Source organism: Opisthocomus hoazin, chromosome 12, assembly GCF_030867145.1.
Source record: "Opisthocomus hoazin isolate bOpiHoa1 chromosome 12, bOpiHoa1.hap1, whole genome shotgun sequence".
In the NCBI taxonomy this organism is placed as follows: Eukaryota; Metazoa; Chordata; class Aves; order Opisthocomiformes; family Opisthocomidae; genus Opisthocomus; species Opisthocomus hoazin.
This window is the reverse complement of record NC_134425.1, coordinates 1,335,839-1,361,350: the sequence shown is the minus strand read 5'-3', so window position 1 is coordinate 1,361,350 and position 25,512 is coordinate 1,335,839. Positions and strand designations below refer to the sequence as shown.

The 25,512-nt window shown below is 52.7% G+C and overlaps 2 protein-coding genes and 1 non-coding gene across 5 annotated transcripts in view; 2 read left to right on the top strand and 1 right to left on the bottom strand.

Moving 5' to 3' along the window:
* Positions 1-146: 146 nt before the first annotated feature.
* MAP1LC3B (microtubule associated protein 1 light chain 3 beta) lies at positions 147-10,002 on the bottom strand. The gene is made up of 4 exons (XM_075433678.1): positions 9,860-10,002; positions 7,389-7,444; positions 4,087-4,193; positions 147-2,099 (listed from the first exon to the last, which is right to left on the bottom strand). Exons 1-4 carry the CDS (start codon positions 9,897-9,899, stop codon positions 1,925-1,927), a joined length of 378 nt encoding a protein of 125 aa, XP_075289793.1. The 5' UTR covers positions 9,900-10,002; the 3' UTR covers positions 147-1,924.
* An 8,224-nt stretch (positions 10,003-18,226) lies between these two features.
* On the top strand, positions 18,227-18,299 carry TRNAM-CAU (transfer RNA methionine (anticodon CAU)). The gene has a single exon. It is a non-coding gene; the product is annotated as a tRNA-Met (tRNA).
* Positions 18,300-18,720: 421 nt separating this feature from the next.
* FBXO31 (F-box protein 31) overlaps positions 18,721-25,512 on the top strand; it is a 28,903-nt gene continuing 22,111 nt past the window's right edge. For 2 of the 3 annotated variants that reach the window (XM_075434063.1, XM_075434062.1), the window contains exon 1: positions 18,721-19,105. In XM_075434063.1, coding sequence (XP_075290178.1) covers positions 18,721-19,105 — 385 coding nt within the window. Of the gene's footprint in view, positions 19,106-24,912; positions 25,233-25,512 lie in introns of those variants that run through there. The other variant, XM_075434064.1, reaches the window with a different exon arrangement.

The following is a 25,512-nucleotide window of genomic DNA, read 5'->3' as shown; positions in this document are numbered from 1 at the left end:
GTCTCGGTGCCAGGGGCCAGTCGTCGTCAGCAGGACCCACTCCACCGCCCTGTGCACCCCGAAGCAGGTGGGACAGCCCTCTCTGCCCCTTCCCTGCGGAGATTCGGTTTAAGAAAGCTGTCCAGAAATGACCACGCGAGCCAGCGTTAAGTTGGGATGTAATCCATCCCTATCAGCACTGTATTAATTTTAAAAAAGCAACATTTGTACAGGAATATCAGTCAATCACGTTGTAATTACAAGTATGGTTGTCAGTTATGAGTTAAACACTTTCTTACATGAACAAAACTAAACAGAGAACAAGCGGCATTTCAAAGTTTACATTGGAGTAAAAACACAAAGAACAATAAAAAAAACCCTGAAGTAAGCACTGTGACCGAGATGCATGCAAAGAGGTGCAGGTGGGTACAAACTGTACACCGTACTGAGCTAGAGTGCCAAGACGCAGTAGTATTGCTTCTTTCTCCCCCGTTATAGTAAGTTAGCTTCCAGTGACAGAGCAGTTAGTTCACAGACACGGCGTATACACAGTAATCTCATCCCGCTACGCTTCACTTGACATCGAATCTAGAGGAAACACCCAGGTCCTAGAGGAAAAACCCAGGTTCTAGAGGAAAAACCCAGGTCCTAGAGGAAACATCCAGGCCCTAGAGGAAAAACCCAGGTCCTAGAGGAAAAACCCAGGTCCTAGAGGAAAAACCCAGGCCCTAAGCAACACCTTTCCTCCGCACAGGCCGCCTCCCCGCTCAGGACAGCAGTGAAGAGCCTCAAACCCCAGGCCAGTGGCAGGAGACCTCAGCGATGGAAAAAAAAAAATAAAATACTAAAATCATTTGTTCATCCGCTCCCGACGGCAGCTCCTGGTTCTAAAGGGGGCTCTCCGGACCCCGCCGCGGCGGTGACACGCAGAGGAAGCGACAGGCTGGCCGGGCAGCGTGGGTCGGCGATTCCAGTGTTCCCTACGGGGGTGCGTACAACACAGCCGACCGCCCAGCTCGCGTCGGGGGCTTCGACGCCCGCCCCGCCGAGCAGACGGCGACGGCGAGCGATCCCTCTCCGCCCGCACGCGTCCCGACAGCCCCGGTGCTGCCCGCGGCCCCTCGGCTGCCGCCTCTCTGCCGGGCAAAGCTCCGGGCCGGGGGGGGGATCATCGTCTGGAAGCGAGCTCGTATGAACCACAGTGTCTCACTGAACAGACAGGGATTGGAAATTCACGACAGACCGGAGTTTATTTCAGTGCTACCTGTCCAGGTGTGTATTTTACAGTTACACACTTCCTAAAACGACACGAAAGCTGTGCTGTTTGGTATGAGTATTTCAGAAACCGGCGCCGCCCCCAAGTCTGCGGTGCCACAAGAAAACGGAGACAAGAAGCGTTGTCCTCCCCCCGCTCCCCCCCAGCACCTGCCTGACCTCGCCGCAGCACGGGCGCGCGTCTCGGCGGGCCGCAGCAGGCACAGCTCTGCTTTGGAACACTGAAACACATTTGCTCTCGCGAGAAGCCTTCCCATTTAGGAGGAAAAAAAACAACACAAAAGCTTTGAGGAATCATAGGGAGATTTTACAGCTGTCACAGGAAACACTTTCGCTCCTCCCTGGCGCCTGTGTGCTTGTCAAAGTCAATCGAGTGTCCCTTTATTTGCAGTTGTCACATGCACAATCGGGTTCCATTCATAGAGTCCAGAGATGTGAACGCGCCTGCGTGGAATATTACAGCCGGTTTCCAAGCTGGAGGGGCTCGTCTGTACTGTTTAACAGTCACAAACGAGGCGAGGTGAGATGAGACGCCTGCTAGAGCAAGACTATGCTAAGGTACTGAGAGCGTAGGTGACATCCGTTTGTTTCCCTGGGGCGTGTGTGGGGCAGAGTGGGGGTGGTGGCCAAGGGTTAACCAAAATCCTAGGCTAGAAGCCGCCGGCGCGTCTTAGACGGAAGATTGCACTCCGAAAGTCTCCTGAGAGGCGTACACCATGTAGAGGAACCCGTCCTCGTCCTTCTCGCTCTCGTACACCTCGGATATGGGCGTGGAGACGCTCACCATGCTGTGGCCGTTCACCAGGAGGAAGAAGGCCTGGTTGGAGTTCAGCTGCAGGCGTCGCCTGTGGGGGGATTGGGGGAGCAGAGGGGGAGGAGGGTCACAGTGATCACCGTGCATTCCCACTCACGGGAACAAAGCCTTCAGGACAGGGGGCAAAAGGAAGCCCTCCACCGCCGACAGCGGCGCAGGGTCCCCACCCAAAGCCCGGAGAAGGCATCTGCTTCCCACCTCGAGGTGTATTAAATTCTGCCACTAAGCCCAGTCAAATACATCCACCCGTACGTCACCGGAACGCTCCGCTCCAGAAAGGCACCACGCGGCAGCGAAGAGGCAGAGGGACTCCTGGCCAGGACAGTCCCTGCGGGACCCGTGGCTTGCTGCGCAGCTCCACAAGGGAGGACGGGCAGAGCTCCCACCCAGAGGCCCCGCACCTCTTGAACTCACTTTGTCCCCAGCTCCGTGACAGCCTGCGCTTCACCTCTGGAGCCGTCCTGCCCCCGCTTCTCCTCCCCCCCAGGAGAAGCGTCACGGGAAGGGCAGAGCACAACAGACCTCACAGACTGCGTGGTCCAGTAAACATCTAACTTCAGGGCTCCCCTTGGATGGTTCACTCCGGCTGGGGGGAAATAGGTATTTCTGCCAAACCGCCGACTGGAAAGCAGGTCTGCAGAGAGGAGCTCGCTTACTGCCTCAGAAACCGAGGAGGCAAGAGGAACTCGGACATGTGGAGGTGCAACCGCAGAAGGAAGCAAAGCACAACAGGTCGGAAGAGCTTCCTGCCGCTCCCGCTCGCTGCCGAGCAGCAGCTGGAAACAGGGATTGACTGAGCCTCGCAGCCACAGGCCTGGGAAGGACCCTTCCACCAGCTCTGGTCCCTCGGGAGACCGCAGGCTGAGCGCGGGCAGCAGCGACCCGCGGGCTGCGAAGGACAGGCTCTGCTCCGCGCAAGCTACCGGCTGGGCCTCCGCCAGCTCCTCCAGTCACCAATTAACAATGAAGCCAAATTAAAAAAGGTGGGGAAAATCCTTCAGCTCGCTGTTAGCCTTTCTGCCCAGGGCCTTTCGTGTTCATGAGAAATTCTGGAAGACTTCAGCAACCTGGTTCCCGCTTCCAAAACCCCGTCTGACTTTATGACTCACACAAGAGCTGGGATTTGCTTGCGACAGTTTTTGTAGGAGGCTCCAAGGCAGGGAACTGTTTGGACACGTGGGCCAGCTCTCACTTTGCACAGCCTGTGGCCTCCAGGAGCCAGCTCCCTGCGACACCGTGACCAACAAAAGCAAACCCTGGTTTGCTGTTCACTTCCAAGCTCACCGCTTGAGAACTCTCGCTAATCAAATATTCCTTCTTGACATGAAGCCAGGGGAAGTGCACTTCTAGCAGAACTTCTGACCACAGTTTTAGACCACACAACTTCCACTCCATGGCTATTTCCCCTCTGCCTTTTCTCATCAGCTGAGCTCAAGCACCGGAGCGGAGCAGCACTCAGCCACAGTCTGCGCAAACGGCTGGGACAAAAAGACACTGGTCTGACCGCGTGTTTTTCAGGCCTCAACGCTGCCACTGAGGGAAAACTCATTTTCATGATCAAGGGATGCCAACACTGACCCCAAGCAACAGCTCAGCGCTCTGGCTACAAGCCCGAGCTCCCCCTCCAGCCGGTGGGGAGAGGCAGGTGCTCCAGGGAGGGACTCCTGGGCACAGCACCGAGAAGGCATCCCAAAATAGCCCAGCAGGAAGCGCTGGGGCCCTGGGCCAGGAGCACCCATGTTCAACAGAGACTCACGGACCCAGGCTCCCTCCTACACCTCTGGGAACCAGTTCTTTCCCTTGAAATCAGACTAACAGCTCAGCTCTTTGCAGTTTGTTTTTCCAGCAAAGCCAAAGGAAGAGCAGCTTCTCATGAATTCGTCCTAGGGAAGATACCAAGCGCTCATGAGCTGAATTTTCTGGTTAAGGAGTCCCCAAACGCATACACCAGCTGGGGAATCAACAAAGACTCCTAGTCTGAGGTCGATGCAGCTTACACTGAAATCACAGCATACTACCTGATAATTTTGATTAGCTCGCTCATGTTGACATGATCTGGCACCAGGAACTTGGTCTTATCCAGAACTGGAAGCTGCTTCTCTCCCTTGTACCTTTCAATGATCACCTAAAAAGAAACAAAAAGAAAGGAGGAGAAGGTGAGAGAGGCAGGAACGGTGCCTGGTGCCCTCACTGCCCCCCTCCATTTTAAGCACAGCAAAGTGCGAGCATTTGTGCTGAACTCCATTCCCTTTCATCTGTGAACACAACATCTCCGATCTGAACAGGAACGAAGTTCAGCAAGGCCAAGGGCAAGGTCCTGCCCATGGGTCGGGGCAATCCCAAACACAAGCACAGGCTGGGTGGAGAGTGGCTCGAGAGCAGCGCTGAGGAGCAGGACTTGGGGGTGCTGGTGGGTGAGCAGCTCAACATGAGCCAGCAATGTGCGCTGGCAGCCCAGAAAGCCAACCATGTCCTGGGCTGCATCGAGAGCAGCGTGGCCAGCAGGGCGAGGGAGGGGATTCTGCCCATTTATTCGGCTCTGCTGAGACCCCACCTGGAATCCTGTGTCCAGCTCTGGAGCCCCCAACACAGGAAGGACATGGATGTGTTGGAGCGGGGCCAGAGGAGGCCACGAAGATGATCCGAGGGCTGGAGCACCTCTCCTACGAGGACAGGCTGAGGGTGTTGGGGCTGCTCAGCCTGGAGAGGAGAAGGCTCCGGGGTGACCTCAGAGCAGCTGCCAGTGCCTGGAGGGGCCGACAGGAGGATGGAGAGGGGCTTTTCACAAGGGGGTGTAGTGATAGGACAAGGGGGAACGGCTCTAAACTAACAGAGGGCAGATTTAGATGAGATATTAGGGAGAAATTCTTCCCCATGAGGGTGGTGAAACACTGGCCCAGGCTGCCCAGAGAAGCTGTGGCTGCCTCCTCCCTGGCAGTGCTCAAGGCCAGGTTGGACGGAGCTCTGAGCACCCTGGGCTGGTGGGAGATGTCCCTGCCCATGGCAGGGGGGTTGGAACCAGATGAGCTTTAAGGTCCCTTCCAACCCAAACCATTCTATGATTCTATAATTATCTTCATGTGCTCCTCCTGGTCTGCTTGCACGAGCCGGCGCACGCAGAGGTAACAAGCCGGGCTGTAACAGCACACGTCCACAGCTTCAGCGCAGTTTTAGCACCGTTCCTTTGCCAGAATCATTTAATCTAGCACTGAATTACCCAGCAACAAGGAAACCCAAGAAAAGATAAAACGCCCTTCCCTCCAAGACGTGACAGTGGCTGACTAGGGGCCTGGGCTGCTACGGAAGTCTGCAAACTCAACAAGTTTTCACCAGAAGGTCTCCAGTTTCAGGCCATCTCCTCCTAAGAGCCGCACCTCCAGATTCGCACACTATTCTATTCACCTTCCAGGGTCACTGGAACGCATGAGAGAAAGCTACTTTTGCAGGGTATAAAGCCTCAAAGCAGAGAATTTCCTCCCCCTTAATCTCAAGACAGCATGCTCAGGAACCAGTAATTCTGTCAAGATTCGTATGTAGTAACTACTTAATTCACCAGGAAATTGCAGATTTGCCAATTTAAGTAGCACCCTGCCCAGCAACTGTATTTAGTTCCTGCTTTTAAGAAATGATCTCAGAATTCGTGTGCTCCCGCTTCCACAGCCGTGTGGGTTTTGTTGTTTTTAAATCAACAGCAGCTACGTGACACCATTCGCTTGGATCATTTCCATGCTCACAGGGTCTGGCTGTGTTGATATTCAAAAGTTGCACAGGTGAAGAGATAATGAGCCAATTTAATTTTATCAGAGCAAGACTTCCTTACACCAGTTTAAATAAATGCTGGCTCATTCTGGGGAAAAAAAAAAAGCACTATTTTTAAAAAGGCAGGCCATAATCAATAGATATTTCCAACAGCAAAATGAAAGATGTTGACAGCAGAGGAGGGATTTACCATCTAGCGTGACATTGCCATCTTATCTCATCCAGAACTGCTAATGATAATAACGAGGCAGTGACTCAAGCCAGGACATGGACAGGCAACCGCAGCGAGCCTCCAGGGATCCCAGCAGGCCTCAGCCATAGCTGCGAGTTTGCATCACCGCATCTTCAGCAACGTGCTTAGGTACCTCTGAATTTTTGCTGGTAATATGTCCACGGCTGACTTATAATGTGAGCTTTGCTATAAATCAATGGCCTTCAATCTGTGGTTGCAGAGCTTGGGGACTACGGCTAAGTGATCTGCGAAAGGTGGGTGAAAAAGCAATCTTCTGCCAGGGAACAGATTTTTTAGGAAAGGGCCTTTTGGGAAAACTGCTCCTTCCCAGAAAGTCAGAAAACATATCTAAAGTATTACTTGTTCCCATGCCCAACAGCATAGTAAAATAGCACCAGCAGCTTCCAGATGAGGTAGTTTAAAGCTAAAGGAAAGCTGAAAACCTCTTGGTTTTTATTTGACATGAAGGCAACAACTACTTCTGTTAACGAACTCGCATTGGAACTGCACCCAGCCTGCAAGCAGTTTGCTCACAGCAGACTTTTCGCTCACAGGGATCACCAGCTCTCATCCCTGAGAGCCAAAGGCTGAGGCGTCCGATTAAGTTCTCTCTTCCACCTCCCAAGATCTCCCGAGACGCTCCCTGTTCCAGGACGGCTGCGGTTATCGCTCACTGCGGCACCAGCTGCGAAGAGCTCATCAGACCCCTGCCTTCTGCTTCCTACCATGCTCTGCATCTGTAACCGTGAGGATGCCACAAATAAAATGCAAATGTAGGTGGGATTTGGGGCTGACCAGCTGAAGCGTGGTGATGAGGTGGAGGCTGATCCCCCTCTGAGGGGAGGTGGAGGGGCTCGCCAGCCGAGCAGCATTTCTGGAGACCTCAAGCACAGGCCCGTTTCCCGGAAGGCAAGCACTCGTGTCTTTCCCAGCACAGACTGGTGATGAAAGCCGTAACGGTCTCTAGATTTCTGTGTGTTCTTCTTGGTTGGCCTCTGCAGAGTCTTCTTTTGGAGAAGAAAAACACTGAGTTGAGAAGAGCTGAACGCTCAGGAGAATCTCAGAGCTCAGCCGGGGTGTGGTTTTCGTTGAAGTAACAACACACAACGTCGGTGCACAGGAAACCCCATTTCCTCCCGTGCCCCGCTAGCACCCTGCTCTAGCACACTAACTGCCGGTTACTAGCTTGAGAAGGTTTCTGGAATCCGGGCTTAACGACCCTGAACAGCCAAAGGTTAATTTGGTCTCATCAGGACAGCTCTTTTACAGGTTTCTAACTACTAAAAAGAACATGACACTGGAAAATGAAGTGAAAGGAATCAGACTTACTGGTATTTTAGTTGGATGCTGATCTCGAATCAGTCGTACATCTTCCACTCTTTGCTCTGCAAAAAAAAAAACATAAAGCCTGCTCAGACATCCACCCTTAATGCTGTTATTACCTTACCTCTCCACCCCCGAAGAGAGGGACTGCACGTTGGTAACAGCCATAAAAGCAAATTCAGGCTAAGCAGTGTTCAAATGGGGCAGCACTGTCACAAGCCAAACCTCTCCTCTGACAGATGATACTTTGCTCTTTAACCCAAGGTGACCAGTACTGCATGCACTGCAACTCCTAGAAAGTGCTGAAGGAGTCAGCTTCTTCCACACGCAATCCTCATTTGCTGCCCACCAAAGCAGACGTTTAATCTCATAAAATTATGGCACCAAATGACACCACCCAAGTTAATGACTAAATATCCTGTACCATTTCTGCGAGATCCCAGAGGAGGAAGTCATCACCAATTACTTGAGACCTAAGGCTAGCCAAAGCCTGGCAGCATCGGCTTACGCCGCGCGGTCTAGCATTACCAAATTACAGTTTTCTGTTTTGATTATGCCGCACCCATTGTTGCAGAAGCTGTTGGTAGGGTCTCGTGTACCTAGACATTTCACTGCTCTCTGTGCCAGTCTTCAAGATAAAGTTCACCCCTCCGCAGACATAAATATTAATAGCACAGATATTATAAACCAGGCTAAAGTACACGTCTGAGCCAAAGTAAACAGACGCAGTTGCTTTTAGAGGCAGTTGCATCTGCTTATACCCTGCCTACTTTCAGATTCAGTGAACTCAATTTTAACCTCTCAGGTTCTCTTCAGCGGGCTGGGGCTTTCCAGGCCATCTCCGTCTTACAAAGACCTCTCGGAGAGAAGATTTAGTGTTGCATCACAGCTTTAACAGACACCTGCCTAGGGAGAGGTGCTGCTCACGGGAGAGCAAGAGCTTAGGTCAGCAGCCGGCAGCCCAGCTCGTCGCTGGTATGCTAATACACAGGACACGCTGCCTGTCCCAGCACCCGGCAACAGCAACACCCAGCTCTCCATTAGTCCACACTAAGTTTGTGTGTATGAAATACATCCGTGTGCCCTTTTACGAGGCCAGGAAGGAAATGCAACTCACGTGAATCACGGCTTGAAGCTGGAGGTGAATCAAGCAGAACTCAGGCCAGGAGTATGCAAAGCCCTCACCTGACTGCAAGACCGAGAACCTGAAAGCCATCCTGCTTCACATCTCATGGCCCATGCCACGCTCTTACAGACCAGCATTAACACTCCAAGGGCAGAGATACCAGCTAATTAAAATACTTTTTAAGATTAAGCAGAAACAAAAGAAAGACGGGGAGCGAATGAGACCAGCCCAGCAAGGATAGAGAGGCTTCACTAACTTTTCAACTGAAAACAGGTTTGTTCACGGCAAGGTTATTCAGCAGAACTCCCTGGAGTAGAAGGAACGTAAACCAGAGAAATCATGGAGATTATTGTATATGGTGTGCTCAAAATCAGGCTTCAGTCAGCCACAGATAAACACTGTTCTCTGACGACATTAGTTGCAGTGGCAACTGCTTGGCTGCCATCCTAGCTGAACTTAATACCTGCAACAGAGGCTGCTGACAGGCAATGGGGTCAACAACAGTTTTGGAAGGCTCCAAGAAAAGGGGCAGTTTAAACATAGACTTTGTCAGCTCGGAATTCTCTCTGCTTCAATGCAGAGAACAGCTTACGTTTAACAGAACAGCCAAGACAAGGGTGGGCACACCAGAAAGCTCTCTTAAGCAGCTTGACTTGAACCCGACGGCAGAAGGAAAAGAAAATCTGGATCGATTGCTTCCATCAACTCCATTTCTCGCACAGAATTTTACAGTTGACACCGAAATCGGTCCCGCTGCCAGCTCCTGCTCCCCTCGGAGCGTTCCAGCCCACCCCCCCGACACACACCAACAGCCACCGCGCTCTCCGACTGCCTTGGTCCCATCCCAAGCACGGAAAGCAGCGCTGGCACCGCTCTGCCAGGGCTGCTCCTTCCAGACGGGCACTAATCTCGTCTCCCCAGCCACCATTACACAGCTCTTCGCGAGGCCTTGCTCGGTCTCAGTAACGGAGACGGGCAGCACGCACCCGGCCCAGGCCGCGCCGAGCCGAGCCCCGTCCCCTCGCCGGGAGCGAAGGGCAGGCCCACGCCAGGCCGCGTCTCCCGGCTCCGCGGCCGCTCCCGGACGGGGTGAGCGGGCCCAGCTCCCCGCCCCGAGCCCCTCTCTCCCCGTCTCCATCCCAGCCCCGAGCGGGAGCCGACCCCCCTTCGGCCGCAGCAGCCGCGGACCCCCGCAGGCGGCCGGCTGGGCCCGGCGGACCCCGCCGCCAACACCCGCCGCCCAGCTCCACCCGCTCTCCGCCTCGCCGATCCCCGCAGCCCGCCGGCCGAGCGACGAGACCCGGGGCAGCCGGCGGGCCCGCCCCGCCGCCTCCCTTCCCGGGGAGCTCACCGAAGGTGCGGCGCTGCTTGAAGCTCTTCTCCGAAGGCATGGCGGCGGCGGCTCGGCCTCGGGCCCGGCGGAGGCTCTGCGCGGCGGCGGCCGACGAGTCCGAGTGCGGACGCCCGCCCCCCCGCCGCCACCGGAGCCTCCGCCGTCAGCTGACGCCGCGCGTCACGGCAGGGCGGGCCCAGCCGCGGGGCCGCCATCTTGAGTGTGGCGGGGCGGGAGGGCCCGCGTGACCCGGGCGCGGCAACCGCGGCTCGGAGCGTGGGCCCGCGGGCGGCACGGCCGGGGACGCCTCGGTGTCCTGCTGTGTCCTCCCTCAGCAACACGCGCCATGGCCGCCTCGGTGCCCTGCCTGTTCCTCCTCAGTGACACACACGCCATGGCTGCCTCAGAGCGCCCTGCCAGTGTAACCCCTCAGCGACACACAGCCATGGCCGCCTCAGAGTGCCCTGCTAGTGTGCGACCTCAGTGACACAGAGCCATGGCCACCTCAGTGGCCTGCCATGTTCCTCCTCGGTGACAGACAGCCATGGCCGCCTCAGAGTGCCCAGCCAGTGTCCACCCTTAGTGACACACAGCCATGGCCGCCTCAGTGCCCTGCTGTGTCCCCCCTCAGCGACACACGGCCATGGCCGCCTCAGAGTGCCCTGCTCTGTCCTTCCTCAGCGACACACGGCCATGGCCGCCTCAGAGTGCCCTGCTCTGTCCTTCCTCAGCGACACACGGCCATGGCCGCCTCAGAGTGCCCTGCCGTGTCCTTCCTCAGCGACACACGGCCATGGCCGCCTCAGAGTGCCCTGCTGTGTCCTTCCTCAGCGACACAGGGCCATGGCCACCTCAGAGTGGCCCACCATGTCCTCCCATGTCCCCCCTCCACAACACATGCTCTTAAGCGCCTTTGCCTCCACGCAGAGGTCCAAGCTCAGTGATTTGCCTTCCATTTGCCTTCAGCATGGACAGACGTGAGGACGAGGAGGCCGTGGCAGAGTTTACATTCGGGGAACAACGTTTTGGGGGCAGGTGTTCCGATTGCCTTTGAAGCCCACACCCGGCCTCGTGCGGTTTGTCAGGAATTGGTTAGATCGCAAATAATTTCGGCCATAAGCCGAGTCTGCCTGCGTTCATCCCGCAGATACTGCGTCGCGAGTGGAAGTGCCCAACTGTTCCCTGCTTCAGCAGCTCTCGGACACAAGCTGTCGGCTGCAGGCCTTCAGCTGCCTTTCTTTCTCTTTCCCTCACATATGTTCCCGGCACCGTGTTTTGAAATATAAGGAGGATTTTGCAGCAATAAGGCTACACAATCTCGCCGTACAATCCAACTTCTGCGGCTGAAGGGACGGGGCGTTGCAGCCCACAGTGTCCTTATTGAATGGAAAAGGACTATTTTCTACCCAGCTTAGAGATTACCAGGGTTTTTGCTTTTTTTTTTTTTGCATTTTTTGGGGTGGAGTGATGCGTTGAAGTTAGAGCGATGCCGCGCTCGCACTCTGGAATGAGGATTCGTTACCTCACTTTGTGATTCAGGGTCATTCAGTTCCGGTGGCTGTATCATTACACACTGAGACCATTCAAGGTGTGACTAACCAAGGAAAGAAAAACAGCCCTAAGGTCTGTGAGTCCTCTGTCCGTCACGTCACTGCGTAGGGACAGCAGGTGAGGCGCAGTGGTGATCATCAGAAGGCTGATGCATCCGAAGCTTCGACTAGCAACCCCACATTTCTGTTTCAACAGAATCCTTTCTTATTTAAATGACTGAAAGGAGGTGTCGGTCTCTTCTCCCGAGTAACCAGTGATAGAACGAGAGGAAATGGCCTCAAGTTGTGTCAGGGGAGGTTTAGATTGGATATTAGGGAAAATTTCTTCACTGAAAGAGCGGTCAGGCATTGGACCAGGCTGCCCAGGGCAGTGGGGGGAGTCCCCATCCCTGGAGGGGTTCAAAACACGTGTGGATATGGCACTTCAGGACATGGTTTAGCAGGTGTGGTGGGGTTGGGTTGACACTTGGACTTGATGGTCTTAGAGGTCTTTTCCAACCTACGATTCTGTGATTCTATGACTGCCTTTTAAAAGCCATTTTCTGGGCTGAGGAAATCCCGCCCTGCTCTCAGAACTGCCCACCGGCTGTGTGGCTGCGGGCAGGGGAAGAAGCCCCAGTGAAACCACATAGCGTTGGTTTTGGGGCGTACAGGTGAGTCCCTGCGGCAAGACGGAGCGTTGCACACCGTGCGGTTTGCATCCACGCTACCAACTGTTAGCAGGGCTGCAGCTCAAGCTGAAAGCATCCATATGGTGCTTGGGAAGAGCCACAATCAGAGTATCTGCTGACAGGCTGGGCTATCACATGTTCCGCTCATGAATAATCTGCAGAGACTGCGAGAAGGAAAACTTCGATCCGCACCGAGACTCGCTTGACCTCTCCCTCCTCATCCCAGCCTTCACCCGTGTCTGCGTGTCGACAGCACAGACAGTTGGCCAGTCTGGATTTGAGGAAGGTGTTAGGCGCAGTTGGAACGGCAGCATGGACACAGCCTTTGGGACCGGCTCCGCCTAAGCGCGACTCTCCATCCCTAGTAAGAAAATGCTGCTTTTGAAAATGCTTTTCCTTCAAGCTATGCTGGAACAGAGCCCTCGAAAAATCTAGCCTGCAGAGCATCTTTATTCTCGTCTTAGAACACTTTACAAAGCATTTAGTCTGAAGAAGAGAAGACTTAACTGAAAGGAGACATTATTTCGTCTTCAAATATGCAAAAGGTTGCTGCGGAGCGGGAGGGAATTAGCTCTTCTCTGCATGCAGTGAGCCTAGGATGAGAAATAATGAGCTTACAGCTTGGAAAAGGCGGCAGAAATTAGACATTGGGTTCAGGGTAAGAATAGGTGAGCACCGCAACATATTGCCTAGGAAAGAAGTGGAATAGTCACCATCGGATATTTTTATTTAACAAGAAATTGGTAAAACGTCTGTTCTGAACAGTTTAGGGAGAATTGTTCTTACCTCAGAGAGAAGGATGGAGTAAATAATTTCTTACAATACCTGTCAGCCTTAGCTTTTCATGAAGCGAAAGAGATGGGATTTGCCCAAACTTACAAAGCAGGTTAGTACACAAGGTGGGTTTGGTTTCCAGCTCAGGCCCTCATGTCTGCACCCTATACAGAAGGATACACTAAATCTTAAGTCTGAAATTAAAAAAAAACAACAAAGCCAGACTTTTCACACTGTTAGATCTTCCAGAAGGTTGGTTGTTTTTTTTGTTGTTGTTAAGAAGCCAGTATGAATGGTGACTCTGAACCCCAGCTGATATTTACAGCATTTCCCTGGGGAAAAACTCCCCTAACCCTGGAAAGAAGCGCGTTTCCGTATTTTCTGGCTCACAACAAAGTGAGTGTATAAACCATCCCCTCATTTCTCTGATAAAACAGTGCTGAAAAGGCTTTTACAGTGAGTAGATGAAGCTGTTCCTCTGCAGTGCTACGCCCTTGCTGGAAGACAGCACTTTGGTGTCTAGGGCTGTTAGCTCAGCAGCTGTCAGCAGTATTAAATTCACCAGAAACATGGAGAGAAAATCCCCATAAAATAAAAGGAAGGATACTGTGCTGAGAGCAACTTGCATTTAAACCTGAATCAAAATACCTTCCCTCGGTTATTTTGTCATGAATTGTTCTTATTGATCTAGCTCAGCTAAAGATCAATGCGAGTCTTGATTTTTTAAATACAGTGTGCATCCGTTACCTAGCAACTATTGGAGATTTTCAGACAGAATCAGATTATAGTGAATTGTTTGCAATGACTTAAAATAACTCTTCTGAGAAGTTTTAGTCTTAAATTTGTCTTAAGATGGTGACTACCCTGTGAACAAATTCCCAAACTCCAAATTTCTCTGCAGAGGTCACGTTCTGAGTTAGGAGAACTTTAGCAAGAAGTAGTGAGAATGACAAAATATGTCTCTTTGGTGGGGATATAAAAGTGTAATCTGAGTAACATGAAACTAAAGAAACCACTGGCGGGACATTGTCCCCGTGTGGGCTTTCTCTGAGGTCTAAAGATGAGCCCATCCCTCAGTGGGAACACGAACACTGTCGCTCTCCTCTATCTGGCCACCTATTTCACAAGACACATTCGAGATTATTAGACAGACGCTTTTTTGGATGGTAAATCCAAACTAACGTAAGCATTGTCGTCACAAAACCATCATTTTCTCAGAACGCTTGGCTAAAAACTCATTGCACTCCCCCTGCGAGAAGTATTGCCTAAGGCATCATTGCCTTGTACCGTAACCCTGACATCAGTTACTGCTGCTGCTGCTGTTCCAGCAAACATTTATTGGCTTCACGATCAAGTTTTAAATGGGAGCCATTGGTTCCACAAGGAAACACAGTAAATCCGTTGGTGTAAGCAACAATAACTTATGTTTATGTACTACCTTTCACTCAAAAAGATCCATAACCCCTTGGCAAGCAGTAACGACAGTGTGAGTGTGGGAGGCGTAGCAGGGAAATTGTGGAATAATACAGCGTGCAACAAAGTCTGCCGCTGATTTTTAGTACTCCTAGGATTTAAGCAATTCCACACATTTTCAAATATTAACTGAGTACTACGTAGCCTGTGGCTTCAGTAAACACCCTCCTTATTTACATCGTGAGAAGCTGAGGTTCAGTGAGCTGCCTGCGATTGCACAACCATTGCTCAGCAGCCGACCCAGTAATAGCATCTCGAACACCTGACCGCCTGTCCCGTGATCCGTCCTGGCCGGGATAACGGTGCTGCGCGCCGAGCTGCCGGAGGTGTTGGGCACAATGAAACTGTGCAGCCTGGCCCGTGCCCAAAGCTGGAAGAACAACAACTGCTGCGTGCAGAAAGTGCTATGAAGTCTTCAGTGGCCCCAAGCACGCACGACCACAGCCGACCGTCAGATCGACGAAGGTCTCGTTGCAAGGACAGCGTGTTGAAGGGAGACCACACCGTCTCATAAAGGGAGGGCACTGAGCTCAGCGCTAGAGCAGAAGGATGCAGAACGCTTCCTGAGTCATCATCGGTGTTTTCTGCAGTGCTGGAGATTTTCCCTGAAGAGCCCAGTCTGTCCACTGATCCGTCTATCCTGCAAAATCTGGCGAGATCAATGTCCAGACAGAAAGGAAGAAGGTGGGAAATACTAAAATCAGGATGAGAAGAGCTATTTCCCAGCTTAAAATAGCGAGAAAAGAATATCTGAGATGAAAATGTGTACATCACAAAAACCAAAGCAAAATTCTCTGGTCTTTCTAACGAGATATTCTCTCTTTGAAGCGTCCTGCCTCCAACGACGCTGATTACAAAGCAGAAATCACACTGCAGGCTTATGCCAAAAAAACATGCTGCAAATACTTTGTGTGGCAAACAGGGCTTGCAATGAGGGTTGGTTCATCTGTCTCGGCCTGCCTTGCCATACTTTCCTGTCCCTCTTGCCAAATGGAGAATAAATAATTGTCTCCTAGCTGTTCGGGTTATAATTGGCTGGATATGCCGTCAGCTGGCTCATCCCTGCTCAGAGGCTGGGAAGGCGTAAACACTTCCAGGATTACAGAAAATGAGGACACTGACTTTGGGACCAGTCCAAAGCCTGTTAGAGTGAGCGTGCAGCCTAATTGACTACAGCCAGAGTTGCATCAGCTCCTTAATTGCTGAAGGGAAATGAAACAATGACATTTCCCCCTTTGGTACACCCATTTTCAAGAGCCCTGTGGTCACGGCTACAAACTGCCTGCCTGGATCAGCAGGATGGGAAAGCTCCGAGCTATCACTCCGGTGATGTTTACAGAGGAAGGTGCTCAGGCTCTCGGTAGCACCACAGAGGATGGGAGATGGTGATAACGCACTTTTACTGTTTTCCCTACCGTCACAAATAAAGCTGGTAGATTCAGATAAAGGATTCAGTAACACAGAGAAGAAAGTGCCCATTTTAGAGCTTGATGACAGGGTGGGAAGCCCTGAAGTTGTTAAGTTGTACTCAGCTATAAGCACCCTGTTCTGCACCAGCTCTCTGCCGTCTGGGCCCCAAGGACCTTCGCTGTGCCCAGCCTCCCAACTCCCTGCTGGTACCTGTAGTGTGATGCTCTGCGGGAACAGCGCTGGAGGCCTTTGCTGTCTGGGTCCTGAAACTTGGGAGGGGAGACAATGGTTGTTTCTCCTCTCTAATGTGATCACAGAATCACAGAACGTTTGGGGCTGGAAGGGCCCTCTGTGGGTCATCTAGTACAACCCCCCTGCCCAAGCAGGGTCACCCAGAGCAGGCTGCACAGCACCGCGGCCAGGCGGGGCTGGAATATCTCCAGAGAAGGAGACTCCACAGCCTCCCTGGGCAGCCTGGGCCAGGGCTCCGGCACCCTCAGAGGGAAGAAGTTCTTCCTCGGGTTCAGCTGGAGCTTCCTCTGCTTCAGTTTGTGCCCGTTGCCCCTTGTCCTGTCGCTGGGCACCACTGGAAAGAGTCTGGCCCCGTCCTCTTGACACCCACCCTTGAGATATTTACAAACATTTATTAGGTCCCCTCACAGCCTTCTCTTCTTCAGGCTGAACAAGCCCAGCTGATGGGAGTCTGGGATTCCCCCACTCTGCTCCACAGAAGGGGGAAAGGTGGTCACCACAAGCACCGAGAGCCCACAGGGCTTGTCGCATTGCCTCTGACTTAACTGGGCTTTGCTTGCTGCTGGGTGACGCCAGGGCGTCGCGGAGGTGGGCACTGCCTTTCTGCCGGACAGACTTTTCCCCTTTTTCCTCTTAATGTGGAGGAAGTGGGCATGGGGGGACGGAGCTCTGTGGGAACTGGGTGGATTTATGCTGGGTTGCCCTGCCTTCTGCTGGGTTGGGCTGGAAAGGGGGTGAGTGGGCCAGCGGGAAAGTCTGGACGCTGAGGGATGGAGCAGGATGCTGTGGCTCCGCATCCGTGGGGCCAGGGCTGTGGGATAAGGTTATGGGGGTCAGGTGGGTGAGGGAAAGGGAGAGAAGGTTGTAGGGTGGTTAGGCACAGCAGAAGCATTCAGAGGGAAAGGAGAAAGAAGGAAATCCAGATAAAAATAGAAAATGCAAAAGAGGGAAAAACATGTGTGTGCTGTAGAGTGCCGAGTTTCTGCTCGAGGTAATGTCACCAAAGACATCTTTTGTTTCATTCACACAAAAATCCTTGCCATCAGTACTTCTCCTGTCCTCTCCGTGAATCCATCAGTTCCTGAACAAACAGACGTGACAAGGCCTTCTAGAGCTGCATCAGAAACTTTGAGTACCAGCTGAGCGTAATGTAAGGTGGGGGAGAACCCACGTGCTCCCATACAGGTGGAAAACAGCTACAGACGTGTTTCCAAACAGTCCATGTTTGGGTTAGGTGACTCATCATCCACGTGCCTTGTTTTAGGTGCTTGGCGCAGCTTTCCTTAATTTAATCAGAACTGTGGGCACTAAACTTCTCCGTGACTGAAGCGCCGAAGGATTAGCTCACTGTTAAGAACGGCACCCTCGTTCTGCGCGTGGGCGGGCTGTCGGAAGGCATGCCTTTACTCATCCTGAGGTTGGAGCAATGCTCTTCATACCACACGCCTCGAAGCCCGGGCTCATCGTCCGATTGTCCCGTACGCGTGGCCAGCCAGACCCTTGGAAATCACGGTGTTGTTCCCCTGACAGCAGGAGCTGCCCACTAGACCCTTGGCCAAGCCCTCGGGCTGTCCAACGCAACCCAAACATCTCCTCTGGTCTGGTGGGACCGATGTCCGAAGGTCTGCTCCTGCTCTATCTTCTGCCAGTTGCTCGCTCCGCAGGCGAACAGCCGCCCTACAGTGACTCTCGTGGACGAGGTTTGGAGACTTTCTTCATCAATTAAATGCCTGTTTCTCTGTCTTCTTCCAGTTTAGGTATCTGTAGCTGGATTGTCATGGTGACCGCTGCCTTGAGACCCTCCCTGAGGGTGAGGGCTGTTGGTCAGGATTCCGGGCCCCGCTTCTGCCGAGCCCTTCAGTGAATGCGCAGAGCCCATTTCGCTGCAGAATCCCCAGTCGAACAGCGACTTCGCAGCCGAGGGGCAAACAAGGTTGGCTTTATTTTTTGCAATTATGTGGAAACAACTTGATTTCCTTGCGAGCATTCAGCCCTCGCAGTCCGTTCCTGGCCAGCGGAGCTGGGCGAGGGCGTTGAGGAGCCCTGAGGGGCTCTCTCAGGAACGCAGCAGCGTGCGAAAGAGGAGCCGTTTGCAAAGAAATGTCAGGTCTGGCTTGCAGGAAGCGGGGTTTCTCGGGGAGAACCGAGGAGCGGCGGTGACGGGGTGGGAACACCGGGAGGGCCCCGGGGCGGCGGGGGGACTCGGCCGGGAGGGCGGGGAGAAGGGCGCTGCTTGGGGTGGGCATTGCTGAGGAGCCTCGTTAGCGCAGTAGGCAGCGCGTCAGTCTCATAATCTGAAGGTCGTGAGTTCGAGCCTCACACGGGGCAGGAGTGGTTTCCTCCTTTTCTTCCTGCGCGCAGACGGAAGTTTCCCGCAGAGGGGAAGACGTGTTTTTTTCTTTTTTGTTAATCGAACCGCAGCAGGGCGCGGGACGGGGGCGGCGGGGGCGAGCTGCACAGGCCGGGAAAGCGGGCTGCAGCGCACGCCGTTACCGGGCACCCCGCCACCGGTCCCCCGCCAGGCGCTCGGTCCCCCCGCACGCTAGGGGGCGCGACCTCCCGCTGACGGTTGTGCCGGGGGACGGGATACGGTTGGGGCGGGCGAAACCGGCCGCGGAACGTCCGTTGTCCGCGGGGGGCGTGGCGAGGCGGCGGAAGCGGCGCTGATTGGCGGCGCCGCGCAGCGGGCGGGCCCTGCGGCACCGCCCGGCGGAGCCGCCCCGCCCCGCCGGGCAGAGCGGCGGCGGCCATGGCGGTGTGCGCCCGGCTGTGCGGGGTGGGCCCGGCCCGCGGGTGCCGCCGGCGGGGAGCGGCGCGGGAGCAGCGGGGCGGCGGCGCCGGCGACAGCGAACCCGACACCGACACCGACCCCGAGGAGGCGGGCGGCGGCGGCGGGGCCGCGGAGGACGAGGAGGCGGCGGAGCGCATCGAGGGCGGACGGCCCGCGCCTCACCCCGCCGAGGCCGGCCCGGTCGGGCGGGCCCCGCTGTCTCTCCTGGAGCTTCCCCCCGAGCTCCTGGTGCAGATCTTCGGTTCCCTGCCCGGTACGGACCTGCCCAGCCTGGCCCGCGTCTGCACCACCTTCCGCCGCATCCTCCGCACCGACACGATCTGGCGGCGACGCTGCCGCGAAGGTACCGCCCGCCCGGAAGCGGGGGGCCCGGGTGGGCCTGAGGAGATGGCCCCGGGGGGTGCGGGCTCGGGGGCCTGGGGGGTGCGGGAGCGGGGTGGGCAGTGGGGCCACGGTCCCTTCTCGGCGGCAGCCGCGGCCCGAGGGGAGCCGTGCCGGCGGCTCCAGCGAAGGGCACCGGGCTGGGGTCGTTCCCCGGGGATGGGAGCAGGGCCTGGCAGGCGGTGGCTCCCTGGGAGTGTCCTCGGGGGAGTCCTGGGGATGGGGTGTGGCAGGCAGCGAGGACGGGGAATGATCAGTCCCGGCAGAGCGGGGCTGCGCTGGGGGAGGAGGGAGTCCTTGGGCCCACAGCACGGAAAGGGGGAGCGGGGACCCCACTGGGTGCTCGGGAGTGGGTGGGGGAGGGCAGGCCTGGGTGAGGCCATGCGTTCCCGTCCCGTCTCGGGGAGCAGGGTGCGGGTTTTGCATGTGCCTTTCTTGGGAGCGTCTGTGGTAAGGATGCTGCGCTGCGTTGCTGTGAAGGCTCAGGGGCACTGCTTTTCAGTGGTGCATCGATTCCGTGTCGCTGCGGCCCCGTTCTGTTAGCCTGTGACTCTGACTCCTTGCTCCTTGTCCTTTTCCCCGCATCAGTGTGGCTCTGTGTCCCCTGTTTGTTAATCCAGCAGCTGTCCCACCCTCCAAGGGCTGTCTTGCTGTGCTCATCGTCTCTTCATAGGGCGATCCTGCCAGGTGCTTCTGCTGCCAGCACATGAAGTCATGTATATTTTGTTGTTGCTGTTTGTTTTCTGTTTTTAGTACCAGTGAGGGCATCAGGATGAAGAATGTAGGTATGTCGGAGTGGCTGCCTGCCGTAGGCGGTGGGACGTGTTCAAATGCATTAAACCTTGCAGGAATGAATTCATGTCTTACCAGCCCTATCCAGGAACCCTCGGACAGTACAAAGGCTGTGCCTTTACAATGTATACCAAAGCACTCTGATTTCTTAGTTCAGCATGGGATGATCCCATTGTCCCAGTAACTTTCCATTGGTTTTTTTGGAGACGGGCTAATAAAATGGCTTTCGTTCCTTCCTTATGCCACCCAGCTGACGTAGAATCCTGATGGATGTTTGTGTGTTTCATGGATGGTTTGCAAAACTTCACTGGTTAGTTATTTTGATAGGTTATGATCCTGGCAAAATGTTTCTATAGAAATGTATGTAACTTTTAAATAAAGGCTGGGTTGTCTTGTAGAGGAAGCACTATATTAGGCCTGATGGGGAAATAAATTTATTTAGTCAGTTCATGACTGCTCCTTGGATTTTCTTGCCAGCGGATAAAGCAGTGTTCAAAAGCTTAGCTGAAATTCAAAGAAACAGCGAGCTTTGGATGGCTAAAGCTGAACTGGACAGGAAGGGCAAATATTAAGACTAGAGTCCTGTCTCAAGGCCCTCGGCTATCTAGAAGGTGAGAGATGCATAAAACCAAATTTTTAGTTTCCTTTTGCACACTGTTTCATATGGTTCCGCGATATATCTGTTCAGACACTGTCAGAGAACATTTTGGTGGACTGCTGGTGGGGTTGAGGTAGATCTTGTACCAAAGGCACGGCGCACAAGCCGTGCTGAACAGAAAAGGGTCGGGTTCCTGGCTGAAAACTCAGTACATCTGTGAAACTGTTACTGCAATCTTTTAACCGGTCATGGTTCTCCAGGGAATTCCTAATCTGGACTTGTTGCACTGTTCATAGGTTTTTGCATTGCTCTACACAGCAGTGCGAGTAATTACCCTTGTGGTAGTACTGTAACTTTGAGTATTTGTACACACGAGTATAAAATTGGTCATCATTTTGTGGAGCTGTTAATTTGTCTGTGCATATTTCAGTAATATGGTGGACGTGCTCGCCTACTGAGTGTGTTCAAATGTGAGCACGCAACTGTGTGATGAGTGCAACTACTTGAGGACCTATGCGGACATCAGGTATTGGTATATAAATACACATATAAAATTCAGAATATCTTTCACTGTATTTCTGTATAGCCGTACATTGGTGACTGTGTGATAGTCAAACAGAAAATGAAATTGCTTTTTGTAATCTTTCTCAAAAACAAGCCACTTCCCAACTGCGGCCGGTTCGTAAGTGTGTGCTTCTGTCTGCCTGAGTTTAACCATGGCACAGTAACACGTCCTGTGAAGCTGCACGTCCTAGGAACAGAACGAGAGCAGGTGTGTCTCTCCTACCTTACTCCTTGTATTGGGGGCTTATTCACTCTGGAGCGTGCTGATGATGTCCCAGAGCTGAGCTCTGAGTAACTGGGAGACTTCAACTTTGTGTCGGTTGCATATGCAGAACTATTGGTGTTTTCAGAAATGCACAACAGTAAAGAGACAAGAAAGTCCCAAAGTTAAACAGAGCAGTTCTTCTCTGAGAGAAGCTGATTCTTGCAGTGCTTTGTTGTAGCCATTTTCTACCTTGGGTGGGAGCAGCGCTGAAGGTAAGGCAAAGCCCAGGCGTTGCCCAAGCCAGATGGGGCACTCAAGCCCTCGAGCGTTGGTATGTCTTTCTCGGGCTGACTCAGTTGTAGATTAGTCTCCAGAACATGTTGTGATTAGCACAAGCATCCAGAGGGCTGGTCTTCCTGACGGTGGGGTGGCTTTTGCAGATGATTGTGAGCTGGCAGAGTGCTGGGATTAACCAGAAGTGGTTGTGTAACACTAGCATGGCTGTTAGGGCCGTTGTCCTTTTATCATTGCAACTGTTTGGGGTAAACAGTGTCTCCGAATTGCTTCTTTGGCAAGACCAGGATTGCAATCACTCTCATGTTTTCTATAAATAGGAGATTGCTGATCTCTGCAGTGGGAGCGGAGTTGAAGTGCGTTTCACCCTGGCTGGTGGCCTGACCTACCTTCATTAGCACCTGATAGTCCATTTTGAATGGTAACCACTTTTGTTGTAAAACAAAACGGTGCAAGTGCAGCAGAACGCCTGGAAATGGACCAGTAATAGAGAATAACCAGTTCTAGAACTTGGATGAAAAGGCTTTTGATTGTAAAAACTACCTCGAACAGCTTTCAGACCTGCTGAAAAATGTCAGCCAAGGTATTAAAGACGCTAACCTCCAGCAAGTTTTACAGAAGGAGGTGCCCGTGGAGAAGAGTGGGATGTTTGGTTTATGACAGCGAGGGGACTGTTGTGTGGAGTTCAGCTCTTCCAGGACTCCGGAGGATCCGCGCAGGGGTTTGCTATACAGCTGCTCCCACAAGAGGAACAATTTCTCATAGTGCTGCACTCTAGTAAATGTGAAGGTGGTTTTAACACATCTCGAGGCTCTTTTTATCTCCCTTTATGTGAGATTAAAGAATTGTGTAGTGTGTTTCTTTTGGTGAACCATCATGGGCTTCATCTCTGACCATGTTCTTTGGGTTTTAGACTGCAGCTGGGCAATGGTTTGCTGTTTCTCGCTGCTGATGGCAGGTGCTCGCTAGCTGTAGCCACCCTCCAGAGGGTCTTCTTAGGTCTGTTTGCAGGCAGGAGATCTGAAGCTTCCCATCTTTTGCTTTAGGGTTTCTGCAGCGCTTTTATATGTTGCAGACGATACCTCCTTTTGCTCAGCTCCTCATTTGCGGCTGCAACATGTCTCAGTGGTAGCTAGAAGCTTTCCCCTGGGATAAGTGTTTGGGAAAGTATTTGGTGGATTTTAATCTGATATTTCAGCCTTTGGAAACAAGAAGCTGGTTACAAAACTTGTCCACCTGGTATTTTGGAGATGCTAGCCTGAGAATCTCCCATTTTTGTGCTTTCTGAAATAATCCAGTAAGTTTCTATACTTTCTATTCTATATATGGCCTTGTAAACGTGCATTTATCCAGGAGTAACTGGAGGACTTGGTTAGTCAGGGCACAGTGGAAACTCGGCAATGGTGAGGGTGTCGAGCTCTACCAGACCTCCTGACTTCCTCGGAACTGCGGACGTGCACGTGCAGCGCTGGCAGCTGCTGACTGGCATTGCCAGGCTGGGAAAGAGGGGGAGAAAAAGCGGTGATTTGGTCTGTGATGCGAGTACAGGGGGTCTTCCCTCCCTGGGTTGGAAGAGCCTTGTTTGTTTGCTTTTTAAACTTTAGGCCGGGCAGAGGGAGGTGTGTGACTTGGCTCCCTGTGGAAAGGAGAAGGGAACGTGAGGCTTAGGAGAGCGTATGGCGAGAGCAGGCCGGGGTCAGTCACACTCGCAGAAGTCCTTCGTGAATGTGGACTGCCTTTCCAAGGCCTGTGAATTCCAGTGCGTGTGCCCATGGAAACAGCACTGTGTCGCTGTGTGTTTGGTAAATCTTCCAAGCACTCCTTAGAAACCCAATAAAACAGGCTTCCCAGCTGGTCCAGTAAGAACTTCAAACCCCATTTCCATCCTTGCTTTTGAAGCAGGATTAAGTAGCCATTTTCTAACGGTATAAATTTTGTGTGTGACTTTCTGTGACTATTAATGCCTTCAAATACTTTACTCAGTGAGCTGTTGCACTGAGATATGTTTCCTTAAAATAGAGTTAATTGCACTGAAGTGGAATTTCCCAGGAAGCTTGAGCCCTTCAAAGCTGTCTTGGAAAAAGCTGTCTATTCTCTGTAAAGAAAACCTTACCAGTTTTATTTTTCTGCAGCTATCTTGAAGCTCTACTTACTGTTAATTTTTCATCCCTCTTGTCTTCTGGATTAAAAAGAGATGGCCAGCATCTTGCTTACGGTATTTGGAGCATTTGTAGGCACTGTGAGCCAAGAGACTGTTTTTTCCCATCAAGCGGCCCTCATGGTATTAACAGCTCGTGGGTCAGAAGAGCTGAAGTGATGTACTTAGCCGAGTTAAGCCATCCCTCTGGGATTTTCACTCTTTGTAGTTGTTTGCGGAACAAAACGGGATAAGGACTAGTTATTGTAAAATGAGAGGAGTGTTAAAGCACACTGAAATGACTGTTTTTTTTCCTTCATAATGCTTTCTTACAAGCCTTGGCTGTCCAGTGTCGAGTAGTGTGTAGCAATATTGAAATTCTAAATTTTTGTCTTTTTTGTTTAAAGGAGCTTGCTGTTATGTGGGAGAACTTTGAACCTTTCCAGGAAAGATTTGAACTACAGAAGTTAGGAAATGCACCTTTGGTAGTGGTTTTGCTCTCGTAAAATCTTACTGCAGGTTTTCAAGGGCAGTTGCCTGAATCTGGGATAGAGCTTGAACATCAAATCTCTTCCCACCCCACGCTGTTGTTTCAAGATACCTGCTGGTAGTGGATCCACCACTGCGCTGCACTGAGACTGCACTCGAAATGATTTACACATCTGCTAGGGGAAACGCTTTGCGAAAAAATCAGCCCCTTCTGGAGGAAGAGAGAACGTCACTGTGCTAGTTCTGCTGTTAGAGAGCAATTCGGGGAAATGCCACTTGGGCAGGATCCTCTGCATGTCTCCTCCCTTTCTGATGCAGTATGAACATCTTCAGTGACACTGAATTTAATCCAGCTGCAATTCCTGCTGCGCAGAGCGTGCAGCTTGCTGATTCTGTGGCCAGGTGAGTATTTGTTTACATGGAAAGAGTTGGCCGTTTCCAAACAGCAGGCTGTGACCATGCCGTTTCTGTCATCTTACAAAGATCTCTGACTTTCTGATCAGCTGAGGAAACATACTGTTCCCTCCAACCCTTTGATGTAATTACCCAACACGTACCCGCTTGTGCAGATAAGCAGACCAGTGGTTGAAAGCCGTGGTGGCTCTGGCAGGAGGGACAGGCGTGGGGTGACCTGGAGGGTGGGTCTGGATTTCCAGCCTCTGGCCGAGCTCTGGTTTCACAGATCTGCAGAACGGCTGTGTCAGGTCAGCTGGCCGTGGCCCAGCACCGAATGGCTTGTTTGTGCTGGGCTGGAGGTGCTTTCCTGCAAGCTCGGCCGTCTGCTCGCGGGCTCATTGTGCTTCCTCATCTCACCCTGTGTTTGATAGCGCTTAGAGCTTCCTCTGGCTTCTGCTGTGGAAGTCAGCAGGAATTTTGCCACTGACCTTTGTCTCTTTTAATGAAGGGCAGTGTGTTTGTTCTGCCTTCTGCCCGCTCTTACCTTTGTTGAACTTGCTGCTTACCCGAAGCAGTGTTATGCAGAACGTGTATTCCCCGCAGGCGGGCGGACGGTAAGCTCTGTGCGTGCTTTATCATCGTGTTCGTGCACCACAAGTGTATTTATAGGCAGGAGGGGGTTGATTTCATTCAGGGAAACTTCTGCTTTTCTCGTATATGAAACACGAATTCTCGGTTTGCAGCAGGTTACCAGCATTCGGTAGTCTTATTTGGCAGCCATGGTAGATTCTTAATTCAAGGAAGCTCAACTTGAGGATGAGTTTCATATCTAATGATTTGATGAGGGTCTTCACAGATACATTTTTACGTCAAGTATCTGGCAGGTACTTGGTA